The sequence below is a fragment of the Pyxicephalus adspersus genome, chromosome 2 (assembly GCF_032062135.1).
Source record: "Pyxicephalus adspersus chromosome 2, UCB_Pads_2.0, whole genome shotgun sequence".
Classification (NCBI taxonomy): domain Eukaryota; kingdom Metazoa; phylum Chordata; class Amphibia; order Anura; family Pyxicephalidae; genus Pyxicephalus; species Pyxicephalus adspersus.
Window position 1 is genome coordinate 17,023,874 of NC_092859.1, and position 24,475 is coordinate 17,048,348.

The 24,475-nt window shown below is 40.7% G+C and overlaps 1 protein-coding gene across 3 annotated transcripts in view; it reads right to left on the bottom strand.

The window, feature by feature from the left end:
- Positions 1 to 19,355, bottom strand: part of PRR36 (proline rich 36) — a 33,413-nt gene extending 14,058 nt beyond the window's left edge. For 2 of the 3 annotated variants that reach the window (XM_072399712.1, XM_072399714.1), the window contains exons 1-2: positions 19,291 to 19,355; positions 1,998 to 2,159 (exon numbers count right to left, since the gene is read on the bottom strand). In XM_072399712.1, the coding sequence (XP_072255813.1) occupies positions 1,998 to 2,159; positions 19,291 to 19,354 (226 nt within the window). In that variant the 5' untranslated portion in view covers position 19,355. Of the gene's footprint in view, positions 1 to 1,997; positions 2,160 to 8,996; positions 9,150 to 19,290 lie in introns of those variants that run through there. The other variant, XM_072399713.1, reaches the window with a different exon arrangement.
- Between the last annotated feature and the right edge of the window lie 5,120 nt (positions 19,356 to 24,475).

Sequence of the window (24,475 nt, forward strand, 5' to 3'; positions counted from 1 at the left end):
GGTTACTGTCATATGATACTTCAGCAGTATGTTACTTTAGGGTTGTAATACTTTGAGGTAATTGGACACTGGGGAGCTAGGTTACTGTCATATGACACCTCAGCAGTATGTTACTATAGGGTTGTAATACTTTGTGGTAATTGGACACTGGGGAGCTGTGTTCGTTATATGATATCACAGCAGTATGTTAAAATAAAGCTAAATTGCTATAGGGTGATACACTCAGAAGCTGTGCTACTATGTAGCTGGGTCCATATTTGCAGGGTACAGCATGTGTATTACTCTTGTTGGTGTGCTGCAGTGCCATTGTAAATGTCACCCCAATACACCTTAACATCAGACTTCCGGTGGACCTGTGTTACTAATACTGCTATGATCAAATTGACAATGCAAAGGTCTGTGGGTGTGCTTATGTGGCTGCGTAGATCTAAACCCAGAGATATTACAGCGGTAGGTTGCTTTGGAGCCGAATTACTATCCGCTCTAAAGAAACACAGCTGTGTTATAGGTTTATGATATCCCAGTGGTAGGTTGCATTGCAGCTGAATTACTATGGGGTAATATGACACTTGGGAGATGTGTTATGGGTATATGATATGAGAATGGTGCATTGCTTTGGAATTGTATTCCTTTACGGTAATTTTGCAATTGCTAGCTGTGATATGGTACCAATGTTATATGTTGCTTTGGTTTTGACTTTCTAAAGGGCAGGTTCTGAGGTTCCTTGAACAATTTGTGCTTTGCATGTAATTTTTTACTGACACCAATATTCTTTGGCTTTTTGTAAGGGTGATATATATTCTTTCTACTAGCCAGCAATGTAAGACGCATTCTTACTATTGACCACCACACTAATGCTCAGTGAGCTGTGGATATAGTAATTTTAGAACAGATTCCCTAAAAACTTGTAGTTTTTCAAGGGTTCCGCCATTGTAAAAGGTTGAGAAATCCCGCTTTATAGGGTGATAGGACACTCGGAAGCTATGTTATAGTTATATGTTATCAAAGCAGTAGGTTGCTTTAGACCTTAATTACTTACTATAGGGTGATTGGATCCTTGCACTTTGTTTTGGCTATATGTTATCATGGTGGTAGGTTGCTTTGGAGTTGTATTATTATAGGGTAATAGGACACTTGGGTGCTGTGTTATGGTTATATAATATCCCAGCGGTGGGTTTGCTTTGGAGTTGAATCACTGTAAAATAGTAGGACAATCAGGAACTGTTACGGGTATTTGATATCACAGCAATATCTTGCTCTGGAGTTGAATTACTATAGGGTAATAGGCCACTGGGGCGCTGTCTTACAGTTATATGATATCATGGTGGTAGGTTGCTTTGGAGTTGTATTATTATAGGGTAATATAACACTTGGGTGCTGTGTTATGAGTATATGATTTTACAGCTTTGGAGCTGAATTGCTATAGGGTAATAGGACCTCAGGCTCCGTTTTGACTATATGATATCATGTCGGTGGGTTGCTTTGGAGTTGTATTACTACAGGGTAATATGACACTTGAAGGCTAAGTTATGGTTATGTGACATTGTGGTGGTAGGTTGCTTTGGAGTTGAATAACTATAACATTTTAGGAAACTTCAGACCTGTGCTAAATGTGATATGATATCAAAGCAGTAGGTTGCTTTGGAACTGAATTGATATAGGGTAATAGGACACTCCAGAGCTGTGCTACAGTTATTTGATATCAAAGTGGTAGGTTGCTTTGGATCTGGATTACTATAGGGTAATTGGACACTTGGGAGCTGTGTTGCTGTAATAACATATTGCAGCACATCTCAGTGAGTAATAAGACACCTGGGAGGCATCGTAGTGCAATATAGATGTAAAATATATATGACATTACATTAACATGACATTCATTTATAACAGGGATGATAAAACACTCAGCACCTGGGTTACTATGCCAAAATATTAATCTGTGACATCCTATACTTAATTTCCAAAAAAATGAAAAATGGTAATGGGAGTAAAGGACTTACCTGCATTTTTAGTGGTTGCTGGCCGGGGGTTATCTGTAGCTGTTTTAGGAGATGAGCTTGCAGTTTTTATGTTTCTGGTTGCATTGGGTCTAGAATTCACAGATTTATTTGTAGTTCCCCCTTTGACTTGTCCATTGGTAGAGGAGTCCATGTTGGCTGATCCTGTGGTGATAAAGCATAGAATAGCATTAGCAAATGCAGCTGTCCCAGATATTCTGCTTCCTCCCAAGTCTATTATAACCAGGTTGATTAACAGCTTTCTTGTCAGTGGTAAATCACAGATACAATCTGATGGTAGTGTCCAAACATCATTCTAACCCTCATCTGACATATATGACAGTTTGTCAATATTAATATTTATGAATAACTCGGAAACATAAGTAGGTGCTATAACTCTACGGAGAACATATGATATACATTAGTCTGGGCCTTGGAATGCCACATGTATTTCAATCAATCAAATGTGTTCATAGCATGACCTATTAACATTAACCATCATCAGTTTGGATGCCAGTCCAGGCTAGTTGGTACTTTTGCCTCATACACTATAGTTATTTGGCTCCAAATCTTCCATACCCACATGTACTGGTAAAATTATATATATATGTATTTTTGTCTGTCAAGGCACCACCTATCAACCTATCATATGGTGGTGGGAAGAAATACTTGGCCTTGGGTAAATGACTTCTTCTCCCTGCTGTTGGATTATGAGAGCACCATATGCACTGTATAAGGCAATAATTTGGGGGCAATCTTCACAGGGCTCCCACACATCATGTTCAGTGAAAAACACAGAAAAAAAATGAAAACAAGGTAAGTGTGTTGTTGGAGAAGTTGGCAATTGAAGTGGAACCAAACCTTTTAATACCAAACCACCCCCCCCCCCAGAGATTTAACGTCAGCAAGCTTCCTTCTCATCTTCATCTTGGCTTCTCCTGGGGTGGGAAATTTTGTCATCTTGAATGGCCAGGCTGGGAAAGCATAACTCTTGTGTATGTCCATGAGTGTTCATTTATCACCAACAAGATGCTCTAGAATGTACATCGGGGCTGTACATACATTCTACAGCATCTGGCAAGGAGTAAAGATAGAAGTCTTTATTGCAAAAGAAACATGATATGTCTGTTCTACAATAAAAATCCTGCTTCCTGGCACTATTGGGACCTAACTGGAATTTAAAAGTAAAATCAAATATAAAAAAAAATATTTTTTTTTATAAAGGTTTAATATTTTTTTAAAGGTATACAATGGGACCTATTTGTTGTTTTCATTGTTCACTTATGAATAAATCTGGAAAACAAATACCATACAGAAGCAGGGATGTGTTAAAGGATTCCTTTTCCGTACAAGTAATAAACATTTAGGCAGTTATGGGGTCTCTATAAATTATATTTAATCTCTAACAATGAACTTCTTCTTCTTGGCCCTTTGGTGTGGTAAATGTGGAACTAAATATGTTTTGCTGTATAAGTGCAAACAATACCTATTGATTTTGCCATAAAAAAGGGAACTCTATAAAATAAAGCCAGGAGCCTATCGCCCGGAAGATGTCCAGGGGGCCCAGCTTCAGCTACCTGCATCGTTCTGCAGTGAACTAAAGAAATGGCAAAGTTGGTTAGAGCTGCATATCTCCCTGTGACTATACAAAGGACTTGAAAGCAGTTGGTGTCCTATGGGACCATGCCACTACAGGCAATACATTGTGATTCTTAATCAAGAGCCGAAGGGCCAAAGCTTTTACCTTGCCTGGGGTCCTTATTCTGCCTTAATCAATTTCTGAGCTTCATACATTGCTCTGTTCTTGGTGCTGCCCTGCACATTGTGTTGCAGGAATTCTAAAATGTAAATATGTTCTATCAGGATCACATAACAGGAGCCTGTGATTTAAGTGACCGTACTTAGTTTTAATGTGTTAATCTCTGCAAGACATTGAAGATCCCCTACAACATCATTGCTTCTGGTTAGTAGTTTGACTGACTTTTTTTTTTATTCTTTGTTTCCATGAAAAGAAAAAACTTGAAACTTAATTTTCCTATTCTGTAACATAATTTTGATCCTCAGTTTGAAGTTTTTTGGCTCCTGTTGTTAAAGCTGGGTTGCCGGTTTAATCTGGGCTAGCTGCATATACTGTCTAATACATGGGCCCCTCTCTTCTATAGACAATTCTTTTGTGGTGGCCTAGCCAAGACCTCCTCCCCATTTCCTGACTTTACAGCCAAAGACGAGACAAGCGTGAATCTAGAAACAGTGATCTCATTTGTCTGAATAGTGCAGGTTTCTGTATTTTGGGCTCTGTGGTCCTTGAGGTATTAATTATGCAAACAATGCCAGATGCTGCCTACACCTCCTACCCACCACCCGCCACCATGATCCTTTCACAAATGTGCCGAGTAACACATCCACTCCTACATGCTCATTACCACCGATGTACAAGGAGACAAGACGAGGTGTACAAAGACAAAATGAGAGACAGAAGGCCTTCGATGAGTGAAAATAGAACATTGGGTGTTGGCACGCACCTGATGCTCATGTATAAGAAGCACTGTGCCGGTAAGTGTTTAAACACGGCTAGGTAGCGGGCCAACCAGGAAGCTACCTAGAATAGGTAAGTGCAGTGTCAATGTAAAAGCATGAGTCATTCAGAATAATAAAAAAAAAATGGTTCGCGGGGCACTTGTCTGTTTTTTTAGATACAGCCTCAAGTGTTGGAGCATGTGGCCAAAGAACTGGCAATCGTGAAGAGGGAACTAGTCAACCTAATTGTTATTGCAGAGAATACTCCATGGACAGGTGCTGGTTACAGCATGGCAGCTGGCAATGGCTGGCACAGTCAAACTTCTTTTGTGCATGGTGGGCTCTATGATGTTAAAGCATGCTAGATATAATGGGAACTATAGCTGCAAAAAGAGGTTCCCCCTGTTGACTGTTACTGTTAACAGTACCACCAGTAAGTTGATCTGGAGAAGTGGAGGACAGGAACTGGCACAGTCAGTTGGGCCCAAAATTGGACCCCTTACTCAATGGCTACACCACCACATAGCTCAAACATATCAGCCATAGGTGTCTATATAATTCACAATCCCATACACTGTGTGAACAATGGCACAGATACACTAAAATAATTCATAGTAACTATTCAGATTTGACCCTTTCTTTGCATAGGGTGGTATGGAAGAATGAATGTCAAAAAACTGACTGGTTGTCCCAAGGTCATATGGGGGATACATAGACTCATGGTGAGGAAGCTAACCTGTGCCAGCTAATAACAAATAAAGTTCATTGGTACATAATTACATTGGTCTAAAATGGCTCTTGCCATGAATTCCATTTCCCAGCTGCATAATATGGCGACTGAGCCTGTGTTTGTTGGAGCCTTCATATAATTATCTATTATCCTAGTGGTAAATGTGAATTCTGCATCCATGTGAGCTAGGATATTGGGTAGGATTGCAGTATAAAAAATCTGACCACTGCATCTTTCAATGGGTTGAATTATTTGAATACCATCCTGTTTGACTGTGCCAATATATATCTACATAGTCTATATCTGGTATATATTTGGTTAGCCAGTCATCCTATGGCACTATGGGCACCGTGACCAAGCTATAATAAAATATGGCCACACATGGGACAATTGTCCAGTTTAACTTTGCAATGCATCCAAATACTTCTTAAAATCAACTATATCATGATTCTTTATTTCTAATTTCAGTTGACCAAAATGGATCGATATTCAATTGATAGAACTTTAATTAATCAGATTTCCATCCATCCTAAAGGTATCAGATGGGTTTTTCAATGACAATTTGCAACATGCACACACACACTTATCTTCATTAATGAAGATAGACTGACAGAAAATTAAGTGATCAATTGTAAACAATAACAAAGAATCAATACTAAAGAATCAATGGTGCTATAATTGTGATTTTTGGCATGACAATCAATGAATTTTCAACCAGCATCTGACATATATATTGCTCAAGACAATCAAATAAAAATCTCCTCAAAGTTACTTCAAGATTGCCTTAAAACAAACCCCTACTGATCTCTGTAGCTGCAGCCATTGTGGAAAAAGTTATCTTCACATTTTGGAGCAAAAACTACTTTTACTCTCACTTTATTTTTATTTAAGCAGCTCAGCTACCTGACTCCCAGCATTAACAGCCTTCTAATCTGAATACACAGGGCACAAAGAGAAGGGGCAGCAAAAAGAGCAGAACAGACTGGAAGAATTCATTGCTTCTAGTGTGACTTTGAGGCTGAATTTTACCAATATCCCTGCAGCTACATAGGTTAGTTGAGGCTTGTTTTAAAACTTTTTTTTTTACTGGTTAAGACTCACAAACTATTTGTCTATAACCCAGCCACAGCCCTGTTATGCTCTCCTTGTACATAACAATGCAATGTTATCCAGGACCAGTTCTCTGTGATTCTCTTGGTTGTGTCTGGCTAAGGATTATCTCTTCATACACTATAGTCACTTGGTGGGTCAGCTTTGTAAGTCAAAGAACTGATGCATAAAGGCCCCTTTAGTTCAAAAACAACAGCATTTTACTGCAGGCTCATGTGCCATACTAAACACTCCCTTTCAACTGTGCAAGAGTGGTTGGGAACCACCTTTGCAAATGTTTGCATGCAGTTGTGTTTGTGTTGTGGAGAGGTTGCAGCTTTGTTCCTGGGGGCCACATTCTGCTTCTGCCTGTGCAGTTGCTTTTCCTCCTCTAGAGCAAGAACCATACCAGCACCACCAGCACGAGGACCTGTAGTGCTGCTTGCTGCTCTTAGAGGCATAGCGGCAGTTTGCTTATGTACCGGGAGCGGGCTTTAAAGGAGCCTAATGCTTGGGACTGCAGTAGGTGTTCCATTCCAATAAATTACGCAAAAAAAGCTGATATGTTTATGGAGCTATTCAGATTCTAGTGCACCTTGAGGCGTCATGAAATCATGACACCATTTATCTGTACGTTGTCTATATAAACACATAACTAATCAGCATTCATTAGAGTACTTGCATGCTCAAAACTGCTAATTGGAGGCAAACACCAGTCCAATCTTCGAACAGCCATAGAACACCACTAGGGGGTTGTCAACTGGACTTTTGTACAACTGGTATTTTATTTTCCCCCAAGCTAATCCCCAAATACTGCTTTGGGGGAGGTAGGAGCGTGGCTTGGAAGCTCATATCCTCCAGAGGGTTGCAGCAACAAGCTGGAGTGTTAGAAATCCCTGTAGAGATTGGAGCAGGTGTCATATGATGTGCGTCGTACAGCCCCAATGTTACTTTGCTGCCTTTGGGTAGAAATTTCCAAGCTTTCTAGGATAATTATGCAATCATCCCCAAACCCTGTCATTATCTTGTTGTTCTTGGTATTGCATTAACACTACACAATATCCATGGCTGTATTTACAATGCAGCTTGTGGACCCTCTGCCTAGAGCAGCATGGATAGTTTTGGCAGCACCAAACATGAAAATTGATTTTTTTTTTTAAATCTCCAGACATCTATGGCTAAATTCCCAAGAAAACCATACGTGATAGGGGATGCCAAGAGGAGTCAAAAGTTCAAACCCATGGCAAGAACAGGCAACTTCCTGTTCCTGGCGGCTGGCACCTTGCTACTAGACACTTGGCCACCTATAACACTTTACTGGCTCCTAAAGAACCTTTGATTGTGCATTTTACAGCAAGCAGCAGTGGATGGTCCTGAACCAAACACTGCCACCCCATTCGTTCTGTATGGGAAGGTGCGGATGAGACGCTACATGTAGCACCTCCCCCAAGGAAATAGTTCTAGAATATGAGGAAGCAATAACCACCATGAAACCTCACCGCCAACCTGAGAATAGTCTAGTTCACAAAACATTATGCTTACATCTTGGTATTTTATTTATATATTTATTATATTTAAATATTTATATATTTATTTATTTTTATGCATAGGTGAAGAGCAGTTCCGGAGTCTATTCTAGGATTATAATAAAGCAAGTAGTACGCAAAGTATCGCATGACACAAAGGGATGGACTTCTACAAAAAAGCATGTTTCTACATCAGAAAAATGTCTAAATACAACACTAACACATTCCAATATTACTCATTTTATTATAACGTGTTGCATCACCTTTAACTATTGCACATAGGCTTGTTTATGATCCCATGAATTGTACAGTGACTCATAACAACCAATGAAATGTCACCTTGCTTCTGTTTGGAGCTGTCAGAACATAAAAACTGATCACCAATTGGCTGTTCTGGGTAACCGCACACTCCTTTAGCTTGTGTAAGACTCATTCTAAAATAAAGCTCAATTCATAGAAATGTATTATAAAAGCACACAGACACATCCTTGTACAAATATTCCATATCAATGTAATAAAGTCTACACAGAAATGGCAGCCGGAGCCACAAGCCTCCATCAGAAGCTTTTCAATTCAGGCGTTGGGTAGTTAGCATTTGAAAAGGAGCGCCCTTCCCCCTCCCCAATGGCAGCACAATACACTGAGACAGAGGACCTCCAGACAGCCACTTTCACCAAATTCTCCACCATACACGCTGGAAGAACTGCGTCGTATGATACCGGAGAGCTCAATAACCCCCCCAACAACCAATCAGCAGTCATCATTCATTGTTCTGACAGCTATAAAATGATGATGTATGGCTTGGGGCACTTTGAGCTCCCCTCTTGCTTGGTTGAATGACCCTCACTTGGGTTGAGTAAAGCAAAGCAACGAGGCGCGCCAAGAGCGTTAAACCAGATTACATCTTCCATTGGTTTACAGCAGTTGGAACATTGATGGTTAAAGGTTGGTTACATTCGGTTGCTACACAAAGACCGGTTTGAACCTTCATACAGCTAAGCCAGAAAACCTGCAGCTATTATTTTCTAGAATTACGGATGCAAGTAGGGATGTGTTGGGACTTACCGGCACACTACGACCAAGCCTCAGACATAATGCGTAATGATATTGTATGTGGAAATGGAAAAGCTCAGCACTCACCTCTTAGCTCTTCCAGTGTGCGAATGACTCCCAGTGTCCCTCCTCTCTTCTTGCACACAGACAAGTGTCAAGGGAAGAAGAGGAGATGGATGGGGACAGGGTACCAGGGAGGATGAAGCGTCCAATGGGAGGAGAGAACTCATTTGGAAACAGCCCCCACTTCCCCAGGCTAAGGGGTGATGTGAATATTCATACACTCCCAGGGGGAGATTAACGCTTTCTATTATCCGTCACAAGGAGATGGTGGAGCAGATCAATAGAATACCCCCACCCTCTTCTCCAACCACACAACAATACACTATGCACTCATTGAAAGGAGCAGCCGGAGCTGCCTCACTGGCACACTGTGTACAGCACAGAGAGTGGGCTTATTTCATGGCACACAGGGTCTGGTGTATGGAAACCGGAGCAAAAAAAAAAAGTGTCTTTGTGGACCATGGAGGATGGCAGGTGGCAATTTGGTGGGGCAGGTTAGCAAATGAAATGCTACAGGCAGGGGAGACATTGTCTTTTGCTCAACTTTTTTTTAAATATATAAATCAACTGCAAAGTAGCTGAAAAGCAGATTGTGCTCAGGATGGCCAACCGGAATTTTGTAAGACTATCCACTGACAAACACTAGTAGGCTTGGGCAGATTGTTGCACAATCCGATAAAATGAAGGGAATTCCCAGCCGATTGATTATTACTGCTATTTTTTTTTTTTAGGGGGGGTTCTGATCAGTTGTAGATAGCTCAGATGTGTTGCTAGATGTACACATCAAATGTACACTAGTGATTGAACAATCAATTGCATTGGATCAGAATTCCAAGCATTCTATCCAAGAAAAAAAAATTGGGCAGAACTTTGTACAAGTGTGGAGGGATTTGAGAATGCTGACGATCAATTACTGATTAGATTGGTCAGTCGAGGGCAAAATTGGCTCAAATGTACTACACCTTCAGGGACTCATTATTAAATTATTATTAATAAACAGTACATAGCAGCAACATATTACGCAGCGCTGTACAATAAATTGGGGTTGCAAATGACAGACAAATACAGACAGTGACACAGGAGGAGAAGAATTTGAGTCATCGTAGTTTAAATAAAACAAGCCTTGGCAGAACCAACAATCTGGCTAGTAGCTCCAATCAGAACAACTAGATTTCCTACAAAATATATTTTTGTGTCTTTCTTTCAATCCTAAATGCCATTTTAGATCCACAGTGATCCACAGCGTTCTGCTGTGAGTTCAGCTGCCAACGTCTCCCAGTCAAGTGAATTGGAGAAGTTGGGAAGCATTTCTGCATGCAACTGTGAGCACAGCATGGTTCCCATGCTGTGCGCCCAGGGAGTGTCAACTGCACAGCTTCACAACGTGGTCTGAAAAAAATGTTAGGATTCAATAGAAATACAGTTTTTCTAGACATGGAAATGTGCTTCTGACCTTACCATCAACCTCGCCTGTTTATTTTAAATGTACATTTTCTTATAATATAATCATGAGATCTGCAAGGGAGGGGGAGCAGCATTAGACAGACCGACTCCATAACAATGGCTAGGCTATATATATAAAAGGATAGGAGGAACATACAGACTGATGAGCGTATTGTGGTAATTTGCATTCATTTAGCATGGTTGGGCCTGTCTGTGCTATCAAGCAGGGGTGCCTGGATCACAAGATCGTGTAATCAAAATAATTTATCAGGTTACAAATTTTCATCTTTAGGTCTTGTTATTATTTTCTAAGTATAATAAAAAAAGAATTAAACATTTTTTCTAGTGTACACTATACAGAGATAGAGGGTTTGCAGTGCAATGAGTGCATGCAGAACGCAGCCACCCCCCGCATGCCACTCCATGTCTGTAGGTAGCCATGCACAATCCTCCTCCCTGGGTAGGCTGCTTGGCAACGCTGTCTGGTGTGCCTAAAATAAGAGGATTTGAAGGATGACTGTAATAGTGTCAGATATGAGCCTTGTTTATCAGTAGCAGCTTTCAGTTTCTTTTATGTTGGACAGATCTGCACAAGCTCCCTATCCATTCTCAGGGTGGGGGCGAGGAGCAGCTGTCTCCTTATACCAAGTCTTCAGTGACTACTAATCTGGCACACAGTACGGAATAAGACAACCCATAACCGGCTTGATTAAAGCGAGCAAGGATTCTGGATTTAAACCTGGGGTTTTTCTTGACTGCTTGGTCAAGGTCTCCATAAGCCTAATGCATGGGCACATCATCAGGAGACCCATGCTTGGCCATGGTTCCCTTGCTTAGAGTAGATATTTAATGGAGATTCATTTATTATATTATCACTATTCATTTATTTTTCCATGTTTGACCCCCATGGTTGTTAGATGGTCAGTGAAAAAACCTTTGTTTTTCTTCTACCTCCTTCTCCACCAAGTATTTGGTGGATTGGTTTTGACTGGTCTGTAAGGATCAGGGTCCAACTGGTCTAACTTCTGTGTTCTCAATGGAAACCTTGCACCCTCGTGCACATTAGACATCAAGTAAAAATTCTATTCAAACACCATTTGTGGTTATTGGGTCATTCTTCACTTCTTGGTCTAGGTCTCCACAAGCATGATGGATGACCACAGCAACAAGAGACCCATGCTTGGCCAGCTTTGCTAAGAACAGCCACACAATAGGAATGGCACTCTTACTCTTATTTTTCCAGTAAGGCACAACTGCACATTTTCACCTCCATGGTTGTTGCTTTGAAGCTGAAAGAGAAATCATGGTTTTTCCTCTTCCTCTTTCACCACCACATATTTTGTGGATTGTCTTTGGCTGGTCTGTAAAGTTTTAGCCAGGTTGACTTGTCCTTGTCCTCGTTAGAAACATTGCACCCTCGGGCACATTAGACATCAAGTGAAGATCCTAGATTTAGGCATTAATTGTGGTTATCAGGTCTTTCTTCACTGGTTAGTCTAGGTCTCCACAGGCATAATGGATGACCATGGCATTAGGGGACCCATGCTTGTCCAGCATGACACGCTTGCTTGGAATAGCCACTCAATGGAAATGGCACTCTTCATTTATTGTTTCCCTTAGGCACAATTGAACATTTTATAACTCTATGGTTGACAGATTCAGGGAATGCTTTAAAGTTGAAGGAGCAACCTTGTTTTTTCCTCTGCCTTCTTCTGTATTTGATGGATAGTCTTTAGCTGGTCTGTAAGGTTTTTGCCAGGTTCACTTGAGGCTCCCTGATGAAACCTTGCACCTTTGTGCACATTGTTCAAGAGAAGATCCTGGATTTAAACATTAGTTGTGGTTGTTGGGTCTTTCTACACTGCTTAGTCTAGGTCTCCACAAACATGATGGATAACCATGGCATCAAGAGACCCATGCTTGGCAAGCATGGCCCTTAAGCTTGGGACAGAAGCTGACTGGGATGACACTTTTGATTTATTTTTCCACATAGCCACAAGTGCACATTTTTAACTTCATGGTTGTTGGATGCTCAGAGGTGAAATCTTAGTTCCTCCTCTTCCTTCTTTGCCACCAAGTATTTGGTGGATCAGTTTTGGATAGTCAAGTTCCAAATGGTTTTAGCCAGTGCACTTGAAGCTCCTTATCCTTGTTAGGAGCCTTGCACCCTCATGCACATTAAATGCTGCGTTGTATAAAAACATCAACCTGTTGGAGTAGACGGGGCAGAGTATCAGCATATCTGTGCTCTATTGGGCTGGTCCATGGTAGTATCAGAATATCGATCATTGACCTGCTCATGCACCTGACAGCTAATGCATGGCCAACTTTGGATGAAAATGTAGTTTTAAATACATTTTTAGTAAGAAACAAACAAAAACAAGCACAATGTTTACACAATTGCAGTTCTTTTCTTTCTTTTTGGAAAAAAGTTAAAATCACATAAATAAAACTGACCATTGTAAGGTCCCCTGGCAGTATTATTCAGCCTGTCCTGATCCATGTATCTGTTATTGTACACCATAGTCTGTCACATAAAGTGAGAACAATAATGGATCTCCCACTGGTGCACAAAACAATATCACAGCAGGAACTTGCACAAAATCCTTCATATGTTAGTTTTTATTTTCCCTACATTTCTAATGTAATACAATATATTATGCACCTTCAGAATATATTACTTATACGCCAGTATTACAGGGTACATTTACTCTAGTCATGATCTTTTGCAATTCTAAAAAGTAATTTTTCCTACCTGAAAAGGTCACACTGTTGTTCAGTCTGCTGCACCTCCACCTGCAACGTTGTTACTGATCTTCTTCTTCTAAAATGCTGAGCTATAATAATGTTATTGGCCCTTTAAAATGTTTGATTCAGAATTGCTCTTTGGTAGCAACATTGCAAATACCTAATCTGCTATGCAAAGCACCTTCTCATCGCCCTTTGTTACGGCGGACACATGGAAAGCAGCCTATAATCAGCTCATTCACAGTGCAGGTGCATGTCCCATAGAAGGATTTTTTACAAGGATAAACATCTAATGGCTGGGTTGGTGCAAGGAATAAAAATGACAGCCTTTATCCACCAAATCTACAATTACCAGCTTGTGGCCCAAGGAAGACCAAAAGGAATGGGGGTACTGTTGAGAAGTGACTCTCATGGTGATTAAGGCATATTCCGCTCAATAAAACAGAATTAATATTAACATCATAACCATAATTCAATCAGGAGCACATAACCCTAAGGACCTGCTTCGTGGATGGCTGCCCCTTTGGAAATCCCAATGGATCCCTATACATGTAGTAATGCACCAATGGCTTTACATTCAAAACAGCTTTTTATTGATTTTGATTCCATGGGATTCCATATTCATAAAAGGGATATTTTTTAATGACAAAGACCTGGGTGTGAATTATACATTTCTAAATCATCCATTTCACTCTTTCATCTTAGAACTAAAGTTGTTTAGAACTCAACAAATGCAATTTTTGGTTTCAGTGATCTCTTTCATACAGGTTATGCAAACTTGTTCCATCCACACCCAGGTCTTTGTACTATTTTCGGTACTTCGAAAATGAATGAGAGTATATGGAAACAGCTTACAAATAAATCAGGAATAGGATGAAGGGGTTCATGAAAAGTAGAGTTACATAGTTATATAGTAAGTCAGGTTGAAAAAAGACACAATCTATAGTAGTTGCTGAAACTACTTCCTGAGGGAGCCGATTCCACATTTTCACAGACCTTACAGAGAAGAATCCCTTCCTTATCCTGAACTTAAACTTCTTTTCCTCCAGACACAAAGAGTGCCCTCTTGTCCTTTGTAATTATCTCAAAGTGAATAATGGGGAAGAGAGTTCTCTTCATATCAATTCTGAGCCATTGCGAGGCATCATTTAAGGCAGTGACATTGTTAATCCAAGGCTAACATTTGTTTGAAATAAATCAACAGCTGGTCCACTCTACTGGTTATCAGGAGCTGATGTCAGTGTTTCCTATACAGAATGGGGGCTGTCAAACTGACAGCAGAACATTAGGAGAGGTGCTGTCCCATTGTAATCTGCAGGACTGAACTGTCAATTTTTTTTTTCCAAATAATCATCAAGGTTCATACAAAAAATAAAACAATTGTACAGTATGGGTCAAAGTTATACAAACAAAAATACATGTAAAAATGCATTACAAAAATGTATTACATTACAATGTATTTGTAAAATACATTTCAAAAATGTAAAGTGCAATAATAAAACCATAAACAGGATTGTGTATAACCAAATGCAACCTGAGTATTTTCATTTTTCTTTTTTAGTAAAACAACGGAAAGGTATATAGAAAGTAGGGAGAGAAAAAGGAGGGGGGGACAAATCTGACCAGTTACATAAATATACTTACATTCAATACCATTTAGTTAGCAGAGGCATGAAGTGAATCGGGTTGAGGGGGCTGCAACAGCCCATTATATTCCACTGATGTAAATGTATCCACTGGTACCAAGTCTGGGCAAATTTGTCCGCTCTCTTGGAATCAGTGGATATCATATGTTCCATATGATCTGTACGTGGAGCTGCAGTAGCTGTTGTACGTTTTATGCTGAAATGTCTTTGTGTACCTAGAAACCAGACAAAAAAAACTGCATGACAAGTTTCCCAAAACCATTTCTTTGCTGCTAGCACTCTGATGGCATTGCATTCAATGCAGGATCAGCTGTCCTGCACATTAGGGAGGGCCTTGAGGACCAACATTTCAAAAATCCTAACTCATGGGTTTGGCTCCAATCACAAATAGGAGTAATACACTATCTGATATTACCCACTGTTCAGCCCCCAACTTTTGGATATATGGAGGGGGAGACGCTTTTTAGCTCAAAGTAGCTCATGTACCTCTCCCACTCCCCTATTTTGCAAATCCTAAACTCTGAATATACAAAAAGTGATTGGTTAAACTGCTGAGTACCTTTTCTACACAGCTACCTTTCCTTTATATTAACTGCAAATAGTAAATGGAATATTAAAGTGTCTGGATGAAGATTAAGTGCAAAATACCACATTTTGTATAGAGGTGTTTATATCCACCCAAAAAGAGGGGCAACCAGGCAGGCGAGAAGGACAACGGGACCTGAAAGAGGGACGTTCTCTCCATATTAGGGACTTTTAGGAGATATGTGATCATTACTTAACATTATAATTAATGTGTCATGGTTGAACCAAGAGTTTGCAATCAGTCAGCCTGATTTCCTATGCCAGCCTTTCACCGGAGAACTCTACGGCCCCCGACATGACTCATCTGAAATTGGAACACGACGTCTGAGAACACAGCATGGGCAAACGCTCTGCCTGGCAACCGAAATGCTCAAACCCCCAGAGCACAAAGACGGCTCACCTCCTTCACAGTCACATTACAAAGCACTGGGGTGCGTTCTGTGTCCTGTGCACCTCCCAAATTAAACTCTGATATATATATATATATATATATATATATAAATAAATATATATATATATACAACTGAACCATATGGAACTACTTATAGAGGGGGGAGCTCATCTTGCTTTAAGTTAAGGATAAATGTAGCCAAAAATTAATGACTTTTCATTTGCTAAAGCATCCTAAAACATTTTATCAATATGGTCTTTGTTTTTTCTGATTCTTCATCCTTCATCCTTGCACCTTATTTGCAGCCACAAAGTTTCATAATGGTGACAACAGAGGACCATGCCCATTTAGTATTAGTTAAAATGGCCAATTGCAGTTTCTATTGGAAGCCTATTGTGTCCAATGCTGCAATGTTAGTACTATGGCTGGCGTTGCCGTAACCCTCCCAGTCTTCCATTATGTTTGGAGTCTCCAACATCTGTATTGGCCAGATCCGGATGATATTCCTTGTGTATATGTACAGTATTCTCCCTGGAATACTTTTTAAGCAGGGTTTGAAGAAGCTGTAGGCAGGTGGTGGCTGCTGTATTGTGTTCCAACTTTTCTGTAACTTCTTAAAAGCAGCCGGGTGGTTACTGAAAAATGCTGGGTGGTGCGCCCAGCTGAAAGAGGCTGGTGAGATCACTGATGTACAGAAGAGTTATGTTATCCCGGCACAGGTTTGTGCCAAAACTGACCATGAGGTAGGTCTCATCTAATCTAAGGCCAAATAATCTGCCTGTCTGCAGGGCTTTGAGGGCAAAATGGTTCAGAGACCCCAACCTTATCTAAGGCAGAATGGAGAAGGTGCAGGAAGCCAGAATGCCATTAGTAGTTGCCTGGGGTCCTATTTGGTGTGTCCCCGTCTCTCAGTTCCACCTCTTCCTCTTTCAGGGCATTTCCGAATATTCTACATAAATTCTCTTTTCTAATAAAGTCATAGTAAATACAAAAAAAAACGTATCAAACACACCTATAGAATACTAAATACCATGGACTCCGTCTTCAGCATTCTTCCACCTAAAATCATATTTAGGTGTGTAAATTATTTATGATGTAACAAGTGGCCTGACCAATCAGAAATCTGCGAATGAGATGATTTTCTCATGTGACTGTCCAAAAGGAAGAGTTGTAGCCATGTGTAGTGAATACTTTGTAGCCGGTACAAGGATTCAGAATTCCTCACAATTCTCAAAGCGGGAAGGACAAAAGATTTCTGGGGTATGAATGGTGCCCGGGCTTCTCTTGTCTATTCACTCAGATCTCTGGAAGGATGGAGCTGGTGGAGGCCACAGAATTTTTTCTCTGCTGGTGATTTGCTAATTAATGGAGGAGAGGAGCTGCCTCCCCCCTCTTTCCTTCCCATGACCACTCTACAGACACAATGACATTTACTTCTCTGTATGCCCGGGTGCTCCGGTGACCCCGCCAGGCTTCCGGAAGTTGCTGCTGGGTGCAGGGCACACCCTCCTGTGCTAGGCATATAATATAGATTTGTGCTCAGCAAACTATTAATATTTCCCTGGATCATGTTACCACCATTCATTGCTCAATGCTGAACAAATCTCAGCAGAAAACCAAAAGGAATATCAATAGGAACGCCACCACTCAATGATGTACAAAGCTACGCTGCATTGATCGCTCACCAACGGCGCTCAATTACTATCACTATTGATGTTTATTCAAATACTAGTCAAAATGATCAAAAAAAGCCCCAATGGAATTAAAATTCAATGTATTTTTTTTAATTAAATTAAACAGCTAAACTATAAAAATATGGATTATGTGGATATATTCTAATTGAATGGCTTTGAGTTTGCGGAAGCCTTGTATATCGGAAGCCATTGTCATTTCGTTTGTTCTGAAATACTCTGCTGGCCTCCTGCAGGCATTTTCCAGCCATTTCCTGTCTTCATGTACTTTAGTGATGGCTGCGTGGCATTTATATGGGTAGGTTTTGCTGATGGTGACAACGGTGGTCCATGCTTGTGCAATGTGTGCTGAAAAGTCACCTGTAGTCTCCAGCAATGATTCCACAAGCCCGCACACTGATGTCCCATAGACTTTAATGAAATGCTGTTCCTGCAATACGGGTGACGAGTCATCCCCATCCCTGGGGGTCAGTCTTAATTATTTGGGGTTTACATCTACTTTCTTTGTGCCATCAGTTGTCATTAATGGGAGGACATGAGTCTGCCTGACTTATTAAAGGGCTCTGGAATGGAGAAGATAAACTATCATGGGGGAACCTGGGTGATCCAGCAAAGCTGAAATGGATTTCTTAAAATCATTGCTATTAGTTGGCAAATGTTTCTAATCCAGGACCAGATCCATTCCAGGTTTGCTAGATCACCAAATGAAAATCTATCTTCTCCAGCCTTGGAGAGCTTTAATAAATCAAGCCTTATGTGTCCATGATGGGTCAATAATGAGTCTGTGCTGCCTTCAGTAATTTTGAACCTTTCCTCCTAGAAATCTATTTTTGTTTGTGTCCCCGTCTAAGAAAATTTCCCTCACTTCCTGTCTGCACAGCTCCTACCTCAGCCCACGTGGAGCTGTCCCAGCCCGCACACCCCGGAGATTCATGGCAAAGCAAAGCTGGGTGCATTCACAAAGATGAATCAGTCTCATTTATCCCATTTAAAGCTAATTTTTGGATGAATGTTACCCCTCCCCCCCTTCATCCTACATGATGTGGACATTTATCATTGGTTATCCAGCAGCAGGTTCTTTTTAGGACCCACAAGAGGAGCCTGCAATGCAAGGGGGTGCTTGTGCTGTGATTAAACGGCTCACTGTTGCCCCCATTCATTCTTTATTAGTCTACTACAGGTAGATGCTACAGGTGGTTTAGTGGTGGAGGAAGCAGTAACCGCACCTCAACCTCACTGCCAGTCTGAACAAAGCCTTATCCTTGGGTTTAGATATACTGTAACACACACACACACACACATATATATATATATAATGTATGCTACTGACATATGACAACAGCCACACAAGCACTGCATTGTTTTCATCAAGCCAAATGTTGTGCAAAGTAGGAAGCAGTGCCTGCCTATGTAACATACATTTGCCTCCATGTATATAATCATTAAGTGAACACATTATTAAAACCTTTAACACACATTGATTTACACACTGTTCTTATATAAAAATAGGCATTGAGAAAATTGCATTCCCTATAAAGCGATCGCGGCATGCCCATATATGGCATGAAGTGGGAGGATCATCAAGGATTAATTGCAGTCTACACAGGCAGACACACAACAGGCAAATATATAAACCAAAAACAAATTAAATACAGAAGCCGTCCCCATTCATCAGCCAGACCTATAAAACGTGTATCTATATATTGCAGCCACCACCCACTCAGCAGCAGATTACAGGCATGATGTCACCCCTTACAACCATAACACCCCATAATAAACCTCCATCACCCCACCATGACCATACAATGCAATACCTTTCTGGATAAAAGTCAATGACACAATGTCCCCTTCACCGCCTGATCCACCTCTGCATCTCATAACTGGGTCATGCAACTGGAATATCTAGACAGTCTTGTCACACCTTGTTGTCATTTATAATAAAAAAAAAAGTGACACACAGGAGGAACCTATAATCCAAAAATCCTGTCCCCTCCCAAGTGACAATTGTAATTGCAGAAGTGTAATTCTCCCTTCTTACCACTAGGTGGCGCGGGTGCATCCTGCACTGATTGTCTTAACCCTTTCATTATAACTCCAGCTCTGTTTATATCTAGGAGTCATCTGTATGTCGGATGTACGTAACCCAAGGACTACCTGTACTTTTTAATCATTAAACTATTTAAAGGAAAGGTTTCCATTATTTTGGCCATACAATGTAGTTTTATTGTCATGTGATCATCCTGTTCATCCAGCCAGATTGGCATCAACCAATCAAACCACTTTGTGCTGATCATGTGATATCACCAGAATGTTGGCTTGGTATTCTGGCTAAACAATCCCAACCTTTTCAGGTGTCACCCATCATCCATTCTTACTTTTCCTGCGGATTTGCTCAACCTACACATACCCCTGTGTGCTGAACAACAATACCTAGTGCTGAGCCAGAAATCCAGAGTGCTCCTAACTTCCTGGTATTGATGACAACACTCAGGATTTCCTGGACTGAAATTGCAAGAAGTGGTGTCAGCCCTGACTATATGCCTCCTGGTAAACTACAGAATCCCCATTGTCATCACCACAGCAGTAATTGTTTGTCCAAGATAACAGCAGGGAGGGCTGATTACACTCCATGAGATAACAATTGAAGTGAACGGAACACGGGATGGTGATTTTTAATTGGCTGAAGTTTTTTGATTTTTATATATATATATTTTTTTAATTTTGTTCTTTTTTGTATTTTTTTTGTTTTGTCTTTTTATTCTATTTTATTTGATTTGTTCTGTTTTGTTATTTTGTTTTTGTTCTTTGTTGTTTTTTTTTGTTTTGTTTTTGTATGTGCTTACTTTTATAAATTTTAAATCAAATAGGAAAAACAAAAGTTCCTTGATTATAATAGAGTAGGGAGCCAATACATCCGATTCTCTTCAATAAAGTTTCTGTGTAGGGTCTTCCAACCCATCAATGGTGCTTACACGGAGCTAAGTACCCTCCCCCTTTATGCCATGTGATAAGGCTCAGGTATGCTGATGGGACGGGAGAGTGTCAATTACACATCTATGCCTAAAAGCGACTCTCTGAGGTTGATTTAGATCAAACTTTTTTAACATGGGGGAAACTTAAAATAATTTTCAGATCTACAGGGAACCCCGGCTATAATTACTATAACCATAGCTCACAGTATATTAGCGTGGTGATCAGTAGGAAGAATTCCCCTTACATTGCTGGCCAGTGGGAGGAATGTCACATTTACAGACACCAAAAATTTCAATGGTGTCACAAACTGACCTGAGATGAAAACCTGGTTGAGTAACACTGGCTTAGAAAGTAGATCTGCAGTATATCAACTAAAATAAATGATAATATCCAATAAAAAATAAATGATCTATAAATTCCTGAAATCTGCAAATATTCTCCATTTTTAGGAAACACACCAATGTGTCATGCCATTACCAGTGCTGACCAGCAGATGGCTCTCTTATTAAATATTAAATACATGTTATCATTTAATGAGCAGGGTGTACAGCAACCTTTCTCCACCTTATTATTAGGGGGGAACCCTTGAAATAACTTTCAGGTCTTCAGGAAACCCCTATTATAATTAATATATCCACAGCTCACAGTACATTAGTATGGTGGACAGTGGGAAGAATTCTTCTTACATTGCTGGCCATTGGAAAGAAAATCACAAAGACCATCAGCTAACGACTGCTTTTGTTTCCTATGAGGGAAAGGGATGGTTGTGGACCAGGGAAAGACATATGGAGGTGCAGTATGTTTAGCTGCATAAGGGCCCTGAATAGTTATTAGCAACGGGGGGCCCCTGCAGAAACTTGTATACTCCTTGCATGCAAGCCTGCCCTCTGTTGACAGCTCACAGCATAGACTTGCAGGCAGAAACTATGCAAACTTCTGCAGGGGTCCCAGCTGGCAAAGGACTACTCACCCATGGAGCTCTGCATAGGCGGACCTACAAGTAACCTATCAGCTTCAGGCAGGGAGCTCTGCATAGGCAGACCTACAAGTAACCTATCAGCTACAGGCAGGGAGTGAAGTACACGCCCCCAAGCTTCCAGCATTTCCTGACCTCATGCAAGCAAAGCAAGCGTACTAACCACGGAGCCACTATGCTGCCTATCCATTGCTGCCAACCACATCCAGCTTTTCTGTGCCTTAGATAAGACTGCTATAATCAGGACTGATATGTTGGATTTCCTTCCTATCTGATATAAGGTCCTGGGAGGTTTTATAGTAACTTTACACTCCTCCATGATGATTATCCTCTGTCTATCCATCCAGCCTCCTGCCCTTCACAGGGGTTAATCACAACCTACAGAGAGGATAGGGCTGATTTCAGTCGTCCGAGGAGGCTTTAGTAGTACACAACCACTAAAACATCATTACCGATTTCTTCTGCACAGAGACGCCAACCATAGACTTCCATTGTGGTCATTTGATGGTGTTCTATGGAAATATAAAACATCTTCCTATTCCCATGTATAAATTACACAGCAGCCTGCAGTGCTCGGCCAGGGAATGGGATAAAAGATTCACTTTATCCATCGTGGGGGACTATTTATAACTTTTCACCCAATGCTTCCCCCCCCCCTGTAACAATATAGCAAGTGATAAGATGAGAGTACAGCAGGGGCTATCAGCCATTAATGTTTTATGCACTTTAGAATGTTGCCAATCAAAGGGTTACCTGGGTGTGATTTGGGGCAATGTTAAGATAACCAATAAAAAGCAGCAATATTCTTGTATTTGTATTCCTTTAGATTGTAAGCTCTTCAGGGCAGGCTCCTCTCTTCCTCCTGTGTCACTGTCTGTATCTGGCTTTCATTTGCAACCCCTATTTAATGTACAGCGCTGCATAATATGTTGGCACTATATAAATACTGTTTCATAATAAAATGAATATTTGTGAACAAAGCTGATAATTGAATCTTTCCCATTCCACTAACAACTGAACTTCTTAACTACGTTTGCATGCCTTAGGTGTTATATTGCCGCCACAGAATTTTTTTGGACTTTTTCAATTCATTCAATTGGTCAATAATTTCAAAGCAATGCACCTGCCATGCCCATAATTGATTTAATGTAAAGGGGTCACTGACTTCTGCAAGAACCATAAAAGCCATTCACATGCTTGATGGAGCATAGCTACAAAATGATACCCCTCTGTCCAGCTGCTGTACAAACATCTCATGCTGTCCCATTAACTTACAGTCTGCTGAGGGCCAATAACTTCCAATGGATGGTCGTAAGATTATTTTAAAAAGTTTTTATAAATCCAATATCATATATATATCATATACATGGCCCCATTCCATGAGATTTTTAACATTTCCCGTCCTGTCCATAACACCTAGTAGTTGCAGGTATCAATAACATTGCAGGATGAGTGGAAGGGTACCTGTGCATCAACTACCGAAAAAAAGGTAAATCCACACTTGTTAATGAATCATTATTGCTGAGCAACACTTTCAGGTCTTCTTCCTCCTCCAGCCTGTGATGGACAGCAAGGGACCAGCAGACGGATGAGTTCATCTCTCTGTAAGTCTTCCTTCTCCTTATATCAGCAAGTTCCCATGAGCACTGCTGCACAACAGATTAGCTCCACGTTCTCTTTGAGGAGGGGGTAAAATGTGCTATTGCCCAGGCCCACCACTCTACAGAATGGCACAAGGTGCAGTGGTGTACATTTGGGGCCCAATTTCCCATCTGTCCAAGGCCCCTGGTTCTAATACAGAAGGGTGAATGGGCATTATCATCATCACGGCATAACCCACAAGGAAAAAAGGTCTGAAAAAACTAATGCAGCCACTGCATCAAAGGATTGGTATGCAGCATTATATTACATTTTTGTTTTTGGGTTTGAATACCTATTAGAGCAGTGTTTCTTGGCCTTTTACGATGGGGGTAAACTCGAAATAACCTTCAAGTCTTGGGGAACCCCTTCTAAAATTACTATACCCACAGCTCACAGTACATTAGTATGGCGGTCAGTAGGAAGAATGCCTCTTACATAGCTGTCCAGTGGGAAGAATATCAGATAGACAAAAAGACCACTGGTGTCACCTAGACTGACCAGGGAGGTCCAAAGTGCTCATTGCTCAAGGAACCCCTAACAACCTTGGGAGGAACCCTGGATGAGTGAGCCCAGGAATCTGCAGTGAGAAAACTCTTTTGCATATCCATATCACTACTATCCTATTTTTCAGATTTATTGTATTTCCTACACACAGCTGCCTGAACCCCTGGTAATCCATCGCTCATCAGGTTTGGTGTGTACCATAGCAGGACATATCTTCATCACTCCAATAATAACTCAGGACATCCTGACTGCTTCCTCTTACTGATTACAAGCTCTCCTGGAGCCCTCAGAGCCGAGGAAGCCCCAGTCATAAAGATAACAAAGTACTTAGAGCAGGAAAATCATTATAAAGATTAATTACAAAATAAAGAGCAGATAATTGTGATATTCCACCTGTAGAGCCGTGACTCCCCACCACAAACACACCTACCCGCCAAACAAATACTATATACTAATAATTACTTGTAATTGTATGCTGTAAAAGTAATTACACTTATCACGGGCTGTGGAACTCTGAGAAAGTCACCCAGGAATTACAGAAAGACACAGAGATACAAGCAATGCTTGTTAGGAGTCGGAAGAATTGGCTGTGTTTTATGCCTAATAAAGGTTATTTATTGGTGAAGTAGCGTCCATTCAGTGAGAGTTATTGCAGCTTTTATTGTTAATAGATTGTAAGTTATTCTGGGCAGGGTCGAATCCTAGCCAGGACACTATCTGCATGGAGTTTGCAGGTTCTCCCTGTGTCTGCGTGGGTTTCCTCTCACATCCCAAAATATGCAGTTAGGTTAATTGGCTTCCCCCCCCCCAAAAAAAAAGTTGACCTTAGACTACATTAATGGCCTATGACTATGGTAGGGACATTAGATTGCGAGCCCCTTTGTACAGGGCTGCGTAATATGATG